Genomic DNA, 13537 nt, shown 5'->3' with positions numbered 1-13537 from the left:
AATTGAGAGGTTATGGTTCAAATCTCATTAAAGATATATGTGGTAATTTAAGAATAATTTAGTTTGATGTTAAAAAAAATAATAATTAAAATATTATAATATTTTTTAAAAATCATTTATTAAAGATCATTTATTACAAGCTATAACTACAAAATAAACATTCAACCGTAAAAACAAAAAATTGCAGAAAAGGACCTCGTCTTTTTTTACCTATAAATAAATCTTGTGTAGAGCCTAGTACGCACACTTGTTCCTTTTAGAATTCCTCAATTCTCCTCCCTGTCCACAAATGTTCACAAAAACAAGCCCTAATTTCCCTCCTTTTATGTCTCAAAAGCAATGGATAAATTCTCTGTTATAGTTTCTTTCAGTAGAAAATCAACTGTTTTTGCTGTTCCATCAAAGATCGTGCTAGATTTCTAGGGTTTTTAAGGTCATTGAAAAACCCCTTCAAAATTTTAGACTATTCTACTTCAAATTCGGTAGGGTTTTTGTTTTTTGTGCTTACAACGAGTTTTGTTAGGGTTTTGAATGGTACGAGTAGACTGAGGTGCATCAGACTACTTTTTGTCCGAGGAGAAACCTAAGATTGTGAGAGAATTTGAAAATGGTGACGACAGATGTTGAGCTGCAACTAACGCAACAGCTCAAGGAGGCAGGGAAGCGGCTTTTACGGCCCCCGACTTCCGATGATGAACTTCTCCATGTTCTTGATGTAAGCCCTCATTTCTAAACCTTCTGCGAGTTTGTTTCTTCGGTTTGTTTCTAGCATCCATTTCTGGAGTGTTTGTTGGGCAGTCTGAAATGTAATTATTTGTACTTTTGAGTCTTGCATGTTGTTTCTTGCTTTTTATATCACCAATTTGGACATTTTATGGTTAATTTGAGATTAGATAGTATCTTAATTTTGCATGATTACACTGATTACTTTGTTCGGATTTAGTAATTGTCGTGAGAACATTGCTACATTTGTAAGTTGCATTTACGTTACTTTTATGAACAGAAGTAACAAAGTTTAGGTTCTCAGTGATCGTCAGTACTAGGGCGTATATTTAAAGGGTTAGAATCTAGCAATACTTGATTTGCCCTAACTCCTCAAAAAGGAGTCTCACTACATACCGAGAAAAACCCATATCCTTCACCTTAGATGGAGGGAGTAGCTTATCTGAATATGTTATTGTTCCTTTCATAGAGAAATTTGAAGGGCGAAAAGACCATACATAGTAATTAACATAGAAGTAGATCTGTAGATGAAGCTATATGCTACCTATAAGGTGTATGCAACTTCTGTAGCATTGTTTTACTCTTAACCTTTATAATGCGTGTGTGACAATTGTCAAACTTGACCTGCATGATAGTTTATCTACCTTAATGCTCTGAATTTGAAATGAATCCTTTAGGCCATGGGGATCCTTCAGATTTAGATAACCAAAATGAGGTAGTACAAGATACATCAAGAACATAATGTCTATATAAATCGTCTTTAGGTCATGTCTGAATCTGAATATAGGTAGTTTATAAATATAGGTTATCTGTAGAATGAAACATGATTATACTCGCACAAAAGTAAACTGTATGCGCAATAGGTAGTATGAAATAATAACAACAAGCATTGTAATTATGAGAACTAATCACGCGGGTATCCAGTATCTGATAGGATCTTAGCGGCATTCAAAGGCTAATGCAGTTAAATTAATGCATGCCTATAGTTATTTGTTTTATGTTTATTCCTTAATAAAACTTTAGAAGTCGGATTTTGTTGATCTAATTGGTTTTCGTTTATTTGTACATTTCAGCAAACGGATAAACTTCTATCGATGGTGGATCAATCACCCAATGATTTAATGAAAGAAGTACTAACTCCATTACAAAAGTGCTTGGTTGATAGAAGTCTTGTAGATCATTCAAATGTGGATGTGAAAGTTGCAGTGGCTGCATGTCTCAGTGAAATAACAAGAGTCACAGCACCTGAAGCCCCGTTTGATGATCAGGAACTGAAGGTACAACAGATCAAACATTAAACTGTCTCATAATACTCTTTCCAAAGATTCAGTTTATTTATATTTTATATTTATATCTACAGGATGTCTTTCGCTTGATTGTTTCTACATTTGAGAATTTATCAGACAAGTCCAGCCGCTCGTATATCAAGAGGGCATCAATTCTTGAAACTGTTTGCAAAGTCAGATCATGTGTTATTATGCTTGATCTTGAATGTGAAGAGTTGATTGTGGAGATGTTTGAGCACTTTCTGAAATCAATAAGGTATGTTATTTGTTGTAGAGAGTATCTTAACTACCATTTCAAGTTATTTTAGTAATGACAACGCATGAATACCCTTTTTTAAATTTTATCTGTGTTACCTAAAACGTTTTGCTTTCTTTTCAATTTCAGGGAACATCATCCTGACACCATATTTTCATCAATGGTAGATATTATGAGCCTTATTTTTGAAGAAATCGAAGAAGTTTCAGATAACTTGCTTAAACCACTACTGTTTAGCCTTAAAAATGACAGCGAGGTATTGTTTTTCCCTAAATTTCCTTTCTTGTTTTTTTTTTTGACAAATGACAAATGACTTTCCTCTATGTAGGGAGTTCTACCAGTGGCACGGAAATTGGGGGAAAAAATACTTGAGAAGTCTAGAACTATACTCAGGCCATATTTGAGTAAAACCCTGCCTGATTTGGGTGATTCATTAGATAACTATAGCCCAGTTTTGGCTGCTGTATGTGAAGGGGCAACTGTTTTTGAGCAAAATGATGAGAGTGATTTGGTGCAGCAACAGGTATAATTTGAAAGTTATCTCACTACATGCTTCTTGAAGTAGTTGTATTGATGACAATGACATGATGTACATTTTGTTTAAACTCTTATATTCCAGACTGATGAGAACAAATTGGCCAAGGAACGTTCAGAAGAGACACCACAGGCATGCATGCATGCTATTTATTTTATTTTCGATCTTGTAAAGTTCCTTTTCTATTATGTAACATGCTTTCTTTCTGTATGAATTATGAAATGTTACAGGCTGATGAGAGCAAGATTACAGTAGTATCTTCGGAAGAGACAACTCAGGTATGGTGTTTTTGCCATTTTTGAACATTCAACATTCTGAAAATTTATTAACAAGTTGAAATATTTCCCCCAATTGTAGGTGGTTAAAGAGACTTCAGAAAGGCCTGCAGAGACTGTTGCCACCCCCACCAGAATTTTGAAAATAGTTATGAGCAATGGAGGAAGAGTTACTTTGACTGAAAAAGATTCATCACCTGTTAAAGAGTCCTCAAAGAAGCCTGAAGAAGCCATTGAACATCAAGATTCTAGTTTGGCTAGCAAAGCCGACATTAATGATTCAGTTGCTGAGTTGGCAAATGTAGAATCCGACAAGGAAGGAAATAAGATTGATGCCACATTGGAATCAGTCCAACCTTCCGATGGTGAAAACAAAGATGAGAGAGAAAATGATATTCAAGTTTCTGTTCCAGAATTAGAATCAAAACCAGAAGAGACTTCCAATAAGGAAGTAAATAAGACTGATGTCACCATGACATCATCCGAAACTTCTGCCTCTTATGGTGAAAGTAAAGATGAGAAAGCCGATGAAAAGAAAGATGAGAAAGCCGATGAAAAGAACGATGAGAAAGCTGATGAAAAGAAAGATGATGAAAATAAAGATGGGAAAAATGATGAAAATAAAGATGAGAAAGCCGATGAAAATAAAGAAGGGAAAAATGATGAAAATAAAGATGAGAAAGCCGATGAAAAGACAGATGAAAAAAATGATGAAATTCAAGTTTCTGTTCCAGAAGTAGAAACGGAGGTTGTAAATGGTCCATCACAAAGTGGAAGCCTTCTGGAGGAGATGAATGTTGAGAAGGTAGAGGAATCTGAGGGGGCAAATGCTGGTTTAGAATCACAAAGTGGGGGCCTACAGTATAAGATTCATATTAGAAAAGGTCCTCGTTCAAAGAAAAAGAGTATGATTAAAGATGATACACCTCTGATAGATGTTATAAAGAAAAAGAAGGCCGAATCGATCTTTCAGAAAGATAAACTTCCAGTTCCAGCTACAACTGCCACACCAGAAGACGAGAAAAAAGCGGATACAGTTGCTTCAGGGGCAAAATCGGGTAAGAAAGTGGGCGGTGGTTCGGCGAAAAGGAAGCGTAAGATGTCTGGTAAGAAAAGTGGTGGTGGAAAGTCAGGGGCAAAAAAGGCAAAAAAGCCGTTGATTGAAAAAGATGACGAGAGTGATTCTTTTGATAAACCACTGAGACAGTCTTCTGCTGGTAAAGAAGATGAAACTGATTCAGATTCAAAACCAATTAAGTTACCTGCTATTGCTAAAAAAGGTAACAAAAACACTTCTTCTTCAGCAAAGAACAAAGATGGAAAAAAGAACGCCTCAAGTGTTAAAAAAAAACTTGAAGAGAAGGACCAAGCAAAATCCTTGCCTGAAGACGATGATAATGATGTAATTGTAAGTTGTTTATTTTACTGATTTCCCTTTTTTACCCTTTTTTTTTGCACTTGGAGTAATTAAACTATTTACCTTTTTTAAGGGGATGGATATTTCTCCAAAGCTTGCGGTAAAAACAGCTACAGAGGAAGGTAAATCGGAGGAAAGCTCAAAACGAAAAAGATCCGTTGGTAAAAATAATGTAATGTTCATAACTCTGACTTTTTGTTATTTAGAAGAAGGAATCAAAAGTTGACTTTTTTTTTGTTTACTTATTATAGTCACAGAGTAACAAGAACGTAAAGTATGATGATAGCTTGATTGGTTTGAAGGTTAAAGTTTGGTGGCCTGATGATCATAAGTAAGCGGCCTAAAACCTAGTTTTAAAATTTTATTTAAAGATTTGACATATTTTTATCTCATGATTATTATTCACATTCTTATTTCTTAATTGCAGGTATTACGAAGGTGTTATTGAATCCTTTGATTCTGCTAAAAACAAGCATAAGGTCATTTCGATACTTACCTTTTAATTTTTATAAAGTTTTAAGTTATCCTTTTATATCACTCATGTTATGGGAGTTTAATTAATAAAACAGGTTTCATATGTGGATGGAGATGTAGAAACATTGAATCTTAAAAAAGAAAAATGGGAAATTTTGCAAGAGTTTTCTGCACGAAATGAGGTGAATTCTATTTCTATGTATGCTGATTTTTTTGTCAAATTATCTTTTTCTTTAAAAATATTATTTATTGATTCAATAACAGAAGAAACCCGCTGAAGTTCATAGCACTGATGATGATGAGACATTATCCAAAATTATTACTTACAAATCAAAGGGTAAAAGTGACTCCACAAAGTCAAAGCCAAAGTCAAAGTCAAAATCAAAGTCAACTGGTGTTGATGAAAAAGAATTAGATGATGATGATGCTGCAGAAAAGTCAACCGAGGGTGAAAAGAGTGGGTCAAAGAAGAGAAAGAAGATGTAGGGACCTCTCGGATCTTCTGTGATATACTAGTTTTTTACATTACAATGGATTGGTAGATGTCAGTAATTAGTTAAAGTTGAGATATAAGAGTAGTCAAGGTAGAAGGTAATTGTGCTTAAATTTGTACCTTATATATAGTAGGGTAAAATTTAGTTGTATCTTTTGAAGACTTACAGTAGGGGGGTAATTAGTAGGCTAATTTCTGTTATAAATAGCGTTGGATGTGTAATGTGTTGCCTGTTATGATTTCTTCTAAAAACTTGGTGTTTATTCTTGCAAATTATATATAACTTTTGCTCAAAATGGTGAGATATGTGGATCTGAATGAAATTGTGAGGTTAAATATCATAAGTGACTGTTTAAGATCCAATAAATCGGTTCCTTTAAACGAGGTAACATACAACTCTGTATTGATTTATATCAATTTCATTCAGCGAAATGGTTCCATATTAAAATCAACAATATTGTATTAATTTTGTTTCAGTTATATAATCATTGGTTGGAACATTTAATAGTATAAGTTTTATTTCTTTCACATCTAGAAAGGGAAGAAATTACACATTGATTTAGTATAATTGGTTGCATTTGAAATTTTATTGTAAAAGTTGTACATGATGTGTTTAAAGTGCAAGTGATCTATCAAATATGTAATCTGAAACACGTCACAGCCCAAAAACCAAGCTACTTTTCCAGGGGATTCTTTATTAACTTAATGAATAAAATGTACATGAGAAAAAGAAATTGCTGATAAAAGAGGAAAATTGTGTATGTGTCTAATGGCTAATGACTCCTTTATATAGCAAAACTTGTCATATTTCCAACTATCTACATTATCGAAGTCCAAGTTTTGCTTTTGGGGATTAGTTAATATACATGTTGGGTTTTCAGACATAAACTCCACCTCATCTTGATTCTTGAGGTAAAAAGGTCACTAATGAGGTATGCCACCTCCCATAAACTAGTCCGGACGCGCCGAGCCTGAACCTTGAACTAAAGATCGAAGCACTAGGGTCGACGCGATATACGGCCATATTGAACGAAACAATGAAGCTTTAGTCGAAGCATTTGAATAATCAAATACGTTGTGAACAAGCATCCGAGGACATCAGATCAAAAGGGCATGGGGATGACATACGACAACCTGTGATTGCCTAACGGTTCGTTGTAACCCGTGTATTCATAATGACAAGACTGGCTACACTTCCTAAACACTATTTTTGTACCGTCGACCTCGACTACATTAATGAAGATGAGATGGACACCTGCTCGACCCATTTCTATTGCAATTTCCCCATGCACAAGGATATAAAAGGAGTCCAACTTCAACACGAAAGGGGTACATAAACTTAAGCCTTTTCCTCAATTTGTATCGATTAATTACCTATCTTGCTTTGTAACTTTGGCGTCAGAGCATTCTCCCGGGTTAGAAGCCCGATAGACGTTTAACATTTGTTTCGTCTCTCAAGTTCGGACTATCTCGGACTAAACATCACAACATCATTATCCAAGACTCAATACTCGAGAAATCTGAGATACGACAAGGGGCACCATCCGTGGAACCTCGAAACAAATGGTCACCACCGACAACACTACTGATAATCATAGTATCGAAGCAAGCCCAATACCAAGAATGCAAGACTTGGAAGCACAAGCAGAAATGCCACAAGTGACTACTGTTGTTAAGAACCACAACGTGATAGGTACCTCGATAGATCACACAGACGAGAATAAGGAATTGGAAGAATTTGAAGCTTTCAAAAGATACAAAGCGATGAAGAAATGGTGCAAAGAAAAAGAAAAACAGAAAAGGAAAAGAGATGAAAAGGATTGGGATTATGTATCTGTACACTCGGATCAATCCGATGACTCAAATGGAAAACACAACAAAGAGAAAGAGGGAGATAAAAGGGGGGGGGGGGTGATGAACGAAGGAAAATAACCTCATAGTGAGTAAAACAAGCGAAAGAGTACCATCAGGGCCTTTAGAGGGTTGAACTTCAAGTCTCCGTTTACTGATGAAATAAACAACACTCCAATTCCAGTCAGCTTAAAGCGACCCATTGTGTAGCGTTCATATTCGGGCATGTCTCTTTTTAACCCTAAGTGCAAATTCTTTTCATTTTGGCCTTTAAGCTAGTACGTAGGGCGTACAGGGTGGTACGCTTAGCGTACTAGCCTGAAGATGATTGTGCCTTTGGTCTACGTACGCTCGACGTACATTGAGTACGCATGGCGTACGTGTGGTTAATGAAACCCTAATTTCTAGGGTATTGCACCCTATTTAAGCCTTATGATAGCCTCATTTGGTCATGTTTAGACAACCTCCATCCCCCCTTGTCCAGAAATCAAAACCCTAATGAGTTCTTGAGAGTTTTGAGCCATAAAGTGTGTTTATTGGTGCTTTGTGAAGGAGAAGAAGAAATGGACCATTTGGAGTTGTGCTTGGAGCTTGAGGATCTGGGATTAGGCTCGACTCAACCACTTTGGGGCCTCTAAGTGAACCAAAAAGTTGGGGACCTTTGAGATGATTATTAATTATTTGATTAATAATAACAATGAACAATCACCAAGATGACTACTATAAGTATAGAAGATATGGATTAGCCAATTAGGAATTTAGGATTATACCTGCTGCCTTGAGATTTGGTAATAGAACTTTAGAAGATAATGGAAAGCTTAAATCTGGAAAACTGAAGTCTAAAAACTCAAATTCTGGAATTCGTTAAACCTGATTCATATATTATATAATCTGTTGTAATCAATGAAGAATAGAATAAAAAATCAGATAACTGAAAAAATAAAAACTGAAAAACATTAATCTTAATCAGCTTTAACTATTAATTCTAATTAGATGTTAAGTATACCCGATTCCAGAAACAATTTCAACAACACAATGTGACAGTGACACACCCTGATTAGATAATCAGATTCTAGGATTCGGATGACAAATAACGGAAAAATAAAATTGAAAAGTGAAAAAATTGTACATATCGTTTTCATTGACAACCTTGAATGATTATTCATCAGAATTTTTTGAACAATGGAGTTGAGTTATCAGTTAATCAGAGTTGAGAGTCCGAGAATGGAGAAGGATGAAGAAGAAGAACAAAAGGTGATGTGTGTATTTCAGCGGTTCTGAATCGTTAATCAAAGTCCGATTTTTGAGCCGCCCCTAAGAAGAAGAAGAAAGTGTTGGATTAGGTGTCTAAGCCCATAACTATAATTGGTATGTACTTGAATTGATAGTAGCACAGTCCTTTTGGGTTGCCCTCAAACCTAGCAACCAGACAAGGAAATTATGAAAGGAGAGATATTAATTTATTATAAGATTAATAAATTAATATAAATGAATTTATTAATATGTTAAAAGATTAATATATTAATAAGAAATCGTTTTGTTTAATTAATTGTTAGCCAGAAATTAAGTAGAATTAATTTTGGGGTTAAAAGAATTAATTATAAGGTGTAGGGACTAGTTTGCAATTATCTAATAGTTGAGTGGAAGGCTCTAGAACCCCCTTGGATAAGGGTGGACAAAATCTTTAGGGGGAAACCCTAATAATTTCGTCCATAGGGGCTTGGATAAGGCCCTTGGGTTTGCTTAGGCCCTAAGCAAAGGATAACTAGGGTTTCCCCTAAACCCTAGATCCCTCAGCTATATAAGGAGCCTCCTGGTTCATGTTTTGGTCACTCTCTTTCTTTTGAAGAAACCCTAAGGGCCGAAATTTTTTATACTCCCTCTCTCCTCTACTTTCCTTCTTGCTAGTTTGGGTGTGATTCCATTAGAGGCATTACACTTGTGGTGCTGAGCTTCCAAGAAGATCAAGATCAAGATCAAGGGAATTATCAATTGTTTACTATAACAATTGAAAGGTATGTAATTACTAAACCCTATCTTGTTAATTTCGAAATTAGCCTCTCTCCTCTAGGGTTCTTGTTTTGCAATTCAAAGTTGTATGTTCAATAGTTAAAACATAGATCCAAAGTAGGTTGCATGTGAACTTAGGAATTGTTTTCTAGTTTATTTGTTTTACCTAAAACCCATCAGTGGTATCAGAGCCATTGTTTGTTTTAAATTGAATTGCTATAATTGTTGAATTGCAAATTAGGGTTTATAGCTATTAAACCCTAAAGACCATTTTTCGATTTCTAGGGTTTTGGATCAAAGGGTTTTCGAAAAACCCTAGCCTCCAAAGAACCCTAATCGAAATTAGGGTTAGGGTTTTGAAAACCCTAGCCTCCTCCCTTGTAAATTTCGAAATATGCTAGAGATTTTAGGGTTTCTTGTTTTGGATAATTGTTACTTGATTTGATTAATTGGATAATTATCCTTTACCCCTAATTTTCAAAATTTAGAGGGATAAGGATTAGGATTAAATTAATTGATTAATTTGATTAGATAATCCTTACAAGATTTAATAAATTAATTAAAAGTTAATTAATAGATAAATATTAAATCTAATTAATTGGTTTATTTAAATTTAAAATTTAATAGTTTAAATTTCGAAAAAACTTATATAAACCCTTGGAGTTTTAAAATGTTTTAAAACACACCTTATATATATATATATTATAATTAAAAGTTAAATATTATATATGTATAAGAATATGGTCAGTCAAATCGCTAGTATGCCTCATTCACGAAGCTAGTCTATAAGGGGGGTATAAGGAAACTGCCTATAAAATGGTAGTTGAATGGGTGTCCACTCTCACCCACCGCTTCCTTGATTAGTGGAGGGTCGTTAGCAGAACGGATTTGATAGGACAACTACTTCCCATTAAAAGTATAATGCTATTAAAGAAAGTACTAGAACACTATTTTTCAAAATCCCAACTCTAGTTACTTTAGGAAAATGTGAAAAGTATGCTAATCCATGAAATTGCACATTATGCTTTATTGGTCGTTAGTGGAGCGTGTGTGGTTAACCGGCACACTAAAAGGCACTAATAAAGAGTAGTAATGGGTATCTTATAATTATCATTTTGATGGAGCGTGTGTGGTTTACCGGCACATCAATAGTTAATGATAAAGACAATAAGGTTACCAAGCACATTTGCATGGTTATTCACATCTAGTTTGTGATCCTCGGTATCCCAGTCACAAATAGTAGAGCATAATCAGAGATTAAAACATGCCATTAAATAGTTTTAATGTATCTCAAAAGAATTAGGAATTTCACTTTGTTTATTTTGTCTAATGGTGGAATTGGTGAATCGTCATTCACCTACCTTTATGAGATTTGAACTTGGATCTCGGCATCCCATTTCTAAGTTGTAAATCGTCATAGTTGGGTCCTAACCTTGATATGATATCTTTGGGTTATTATATTGAGGTGTCTTGGAATCTAACTAAAACTATCTTTCTTTTCAGATGTCTACTCCTGGAAACACTTCTGCTTCATCATCCTCCAGCCACAACTTCTCTCTACTAAACATCTGCTCCAAAGTCGTTATGGATGGCTCCAACTATAACGATTGGATGCGTAACATCAAGATGGCGCTTAGATTCGAGGACAAAGAGTATGTCCTTGAAAAGGAGCTCAAAGAACTTGATGAGTCAAAAGCTACTCCCCAAGAGTATGCTGCCTACAAGAAACACTGTGATGATGCTACCAAAGTGGCATGCATCATGGTTGCAACCATGTCCCCAGAATTGTAGAGGTACTATGAGGACTACTGGCCTTTTAATATGAACAAGGACCTTATGGAAAAGTACCATAAGCGAGCTCGTCAAGAAAAGTTTGAGGTAGTCAAGTCACTCATGGCTTGCAAGATGAAAGAGGGGGAATCGGTTGTATCTCATGGGCAAAGAATGCAACGCTACATAGAGCGTTTGGTCAAGCTCAACATTCACTTCGATGAGGAATTGGCCATTGACATGGTCTTGAACTCGTTTCCTGATTGTTATGGTCAGTTTATCTTAACTTACCATTTGAACAACACTGAGCAGCCTTTGGCCCAATTGCACAACTTGTTGCAGACAGCTGAGGCATGGATGAAGGGTAAAAGTATACCCTCCACACCTGCAAGTGCCCCTGTCTTGGCTATTGGACAGGGAAAGGGGAAGAAGAGGAAAGGTCCTCCCAAGCAAAACTGGAAGAGCAAGGCTCAAGTTGTGTCATCTAGTAATGGCCCGAAGGCTAAGCCCAATGGTTCCACTCCCCATGTTTCTGATCCAAAAGAGGCCATTTGCTTTTACTGCAATCAAAAGGGGCATTGGAAGAGATCTTGCCCACAATATCTGCAAGATATCAAGGATGGCAAAGTGAAGCCATCCTCGGCAGGTATTTACACTATTTCTGCTAATAACTCATTATCTTCTCGTTCATGGGTCCTTGATACAGGATGTGGATTTCATATCTGTTCTGATTTGCAGGGGATAAGGGAAAGTGAGGAGATAGAGCATGGGAGAATAAACTTGATCATGGGGAACAGAAAGTCTTCACCAGTTACCAAGATCGGAGTTTATCAACTTTTGCTCAGTAATGATAGATTAGATTTAATAAATTGTTGCTATTCATCTGAGATGACGAGAAACATTATTTCATTTCATGCATTGTTCAGACAAGGTTTTAAATATTCTTTTAATGATTTGAATGGTTCAATTTCTATTTATAAGAATGGTGTTTTTGTGTTTGAAGCTTTACCTTGTGATGGTGTGTATGAAACAGTGACTTGTGTTGATAACTTAGGAAATAGTGTACTCAATATTGACTTGTCTAATAGTGTAGAAAAGGCATGCTTGTGGCATTGTCGTCTTGGACACATTAACAAGAAACGCATAGCCCAACTCCAAAAGGATGGAGTGTTGGAATCATTTGACCTAAAATCAGATGATATGTGTGAATCTTGTCTTTTGGGAAAGATGAGAAAATCACCATTCACAGGGTCTTGTGAAAGAGGTGAAGGCCTGTTGGATCTCATACACACAGATGTGTGTGGGCCCTTCAGATCAACCACAAGGGATGCTAATCGATTCTATGTGACTTTCACTGACGATTATAACAGATATGGTTACATCTACTTGATCAAACATAAGTCAGAAACCTTTGAAAAGTTCAAAGAGTTTAAGCATGAAGTCGAAAATCAATTGGGCAGAAAGATCAAGATACTTAGATCCGATAGAGGTGGGGAGTATCTTAGTACCGAGTTCAACGACTATCTGAAAGAATGTGGGATAGTCTCACAATTGACTCCTCCTAGGACACCACAGTTAAATGGTGTAGTTGAGAGGCGTAATCGAACCTTGTTAGACATGGTTCGTTCTATGATGAGTCGTGCCTCGCTTCCTATTCACTTCTGGGGGTATGCCTTAGAGACAGCCGCCCACATCCTCAATCTTGTCCCTACAAAGAAGGTTGCCAAAACACCTCACGAAATGTGGACAGGGAAAGTTCCCTCGTTAGCACATATTAAAGTCTGGGGTTGTGAAGCTTTCGTAAGACGAGAGACTCACGACAAGCTAGCAGCTAGAAGTGAGAAATGTGTTTTCATTGGTTACCCAAAGCAGTCTTTTGGATATTTGTTCTACAGACCTAGTGAAAACATGGTGTTTGTAGCTCGAAGAGGAGTCTTTCTGGAAAGAGAGCTCATATTCAAAGAGGACAGTGGGAGTACCATTGACCTTGAAGAGATTCAAGAGTCAACCAATGAAGGAACCTTATATGACACTAGCACTCAACTAGAGGAAACAGTTCCTTTTGAATCGGTTGATAAATCATTACCTCTTCGAAGATCCACTAGGGTGAGTGTGCCACCTGAGTTGTATGGTTTTCATATTACTTCAGATGGTGACACATTCATAAGTGACAGAACACTGGTAAACTTAGATGAACCAGTCACTTATAAGGAAGCAATGGCAGGCCCAGAGGCTTCCAAGTGGAAAGAGGCAATGGACAGCGAGATTAAGTCCATGTATGACAACCAAGTTTGGAATTTGGTTAATAGTGCACCAGGTCAGAAGACAGTTGGGTGCAAATGGATCTTCAAGAAGAAGACAGACATGGATGGGAATGTGCATACGTTCAAGGCTCGACTGGTTGCAAAAGGTTTCACTCAAACCCCAGGGGTTGACTATGATGAGAC

At 36.3% G+C, this 13537-nt stretch overlaps 1 protein-coding gene across 1 annotated transcript; it reads left to right on the top strand.

Moving 5' to 3' along the window:
• The first annotated feature begins 244 nt into the window (after window positions 1-244).
• LOC145091817 (uncharacterized) lies at window positions 245-5755 on the top strand. The gene is made up of 14 exons (XM_079029626.1): window positions 245-433; window positions 524-715; window positions 1797-2000; window positions 2084-2265; window positions 2395-2521; window positions 2594-2788; window positions 2885-2932; window positions 3031-3078; window positions 3158-4483; window positions 4566-4664; window positions 4744-4823; window positions 4920-4971; window positions 5062-5148; window positions 5231-5755. The coding sequence occupies exons 2-14, from the start codon at window positions 608-610 to the stop codon at window positions 5450-5452; spliced, it is 2778 nt and encodes a 925-aa protein (XP_078885752.1). The 5' UTR covers window positions 245-433; window positions 524-607; the 3' UTR covers window positions 5453-5755.
• The last annotated feature ends 7782 nt before the right edge of the window (window positions 5756-13537 follow it).

Source organism: Lactuca serriola, chromosome 3 (assembly GCF_051521515.1).
Source record: "Lactuca serriola cultivar US96UC23 chromosome 3, Lser_US96UC23_V15, whole genome shotgun sequence".
NCBI lineage: Eukaryota > Viridiplantae > Streptophyta > Magnoliopsida > Asterales > Asteraceae > Lactuca > Lactuca serriola.
This window is presented reverse-complemented; position numbering and strand designations above follow the sequence as displayed.

What these genes read in the sequence shown, in the direction of transcription:
- LOC145091817 (XM_079029626.1), top strand. Translation starts at nt 608, where the DNA reads ATGGTGACGACAGATGTTGAGCTGCAACTAACGCAACAGCTCAAGGAG. An exon ending in CTTCGGAAGAGACAACTCAG is followed by an intron (nt 3,079 to 3,157) that starts GTATGGTGTTTT and finishes CCCCAATTGTAG; the next exon opens with GTGGTTAAAGAGACTTCAGA. An exon ending in ACGATGATAATGATGTAATT is followed by an intron (nt 4,484 to 4,565) that starts GTAAGTTGTTTA and finishes ACCTTTTTTAAG; the next exon opens with GGGATGGATATTTCTCCAAA.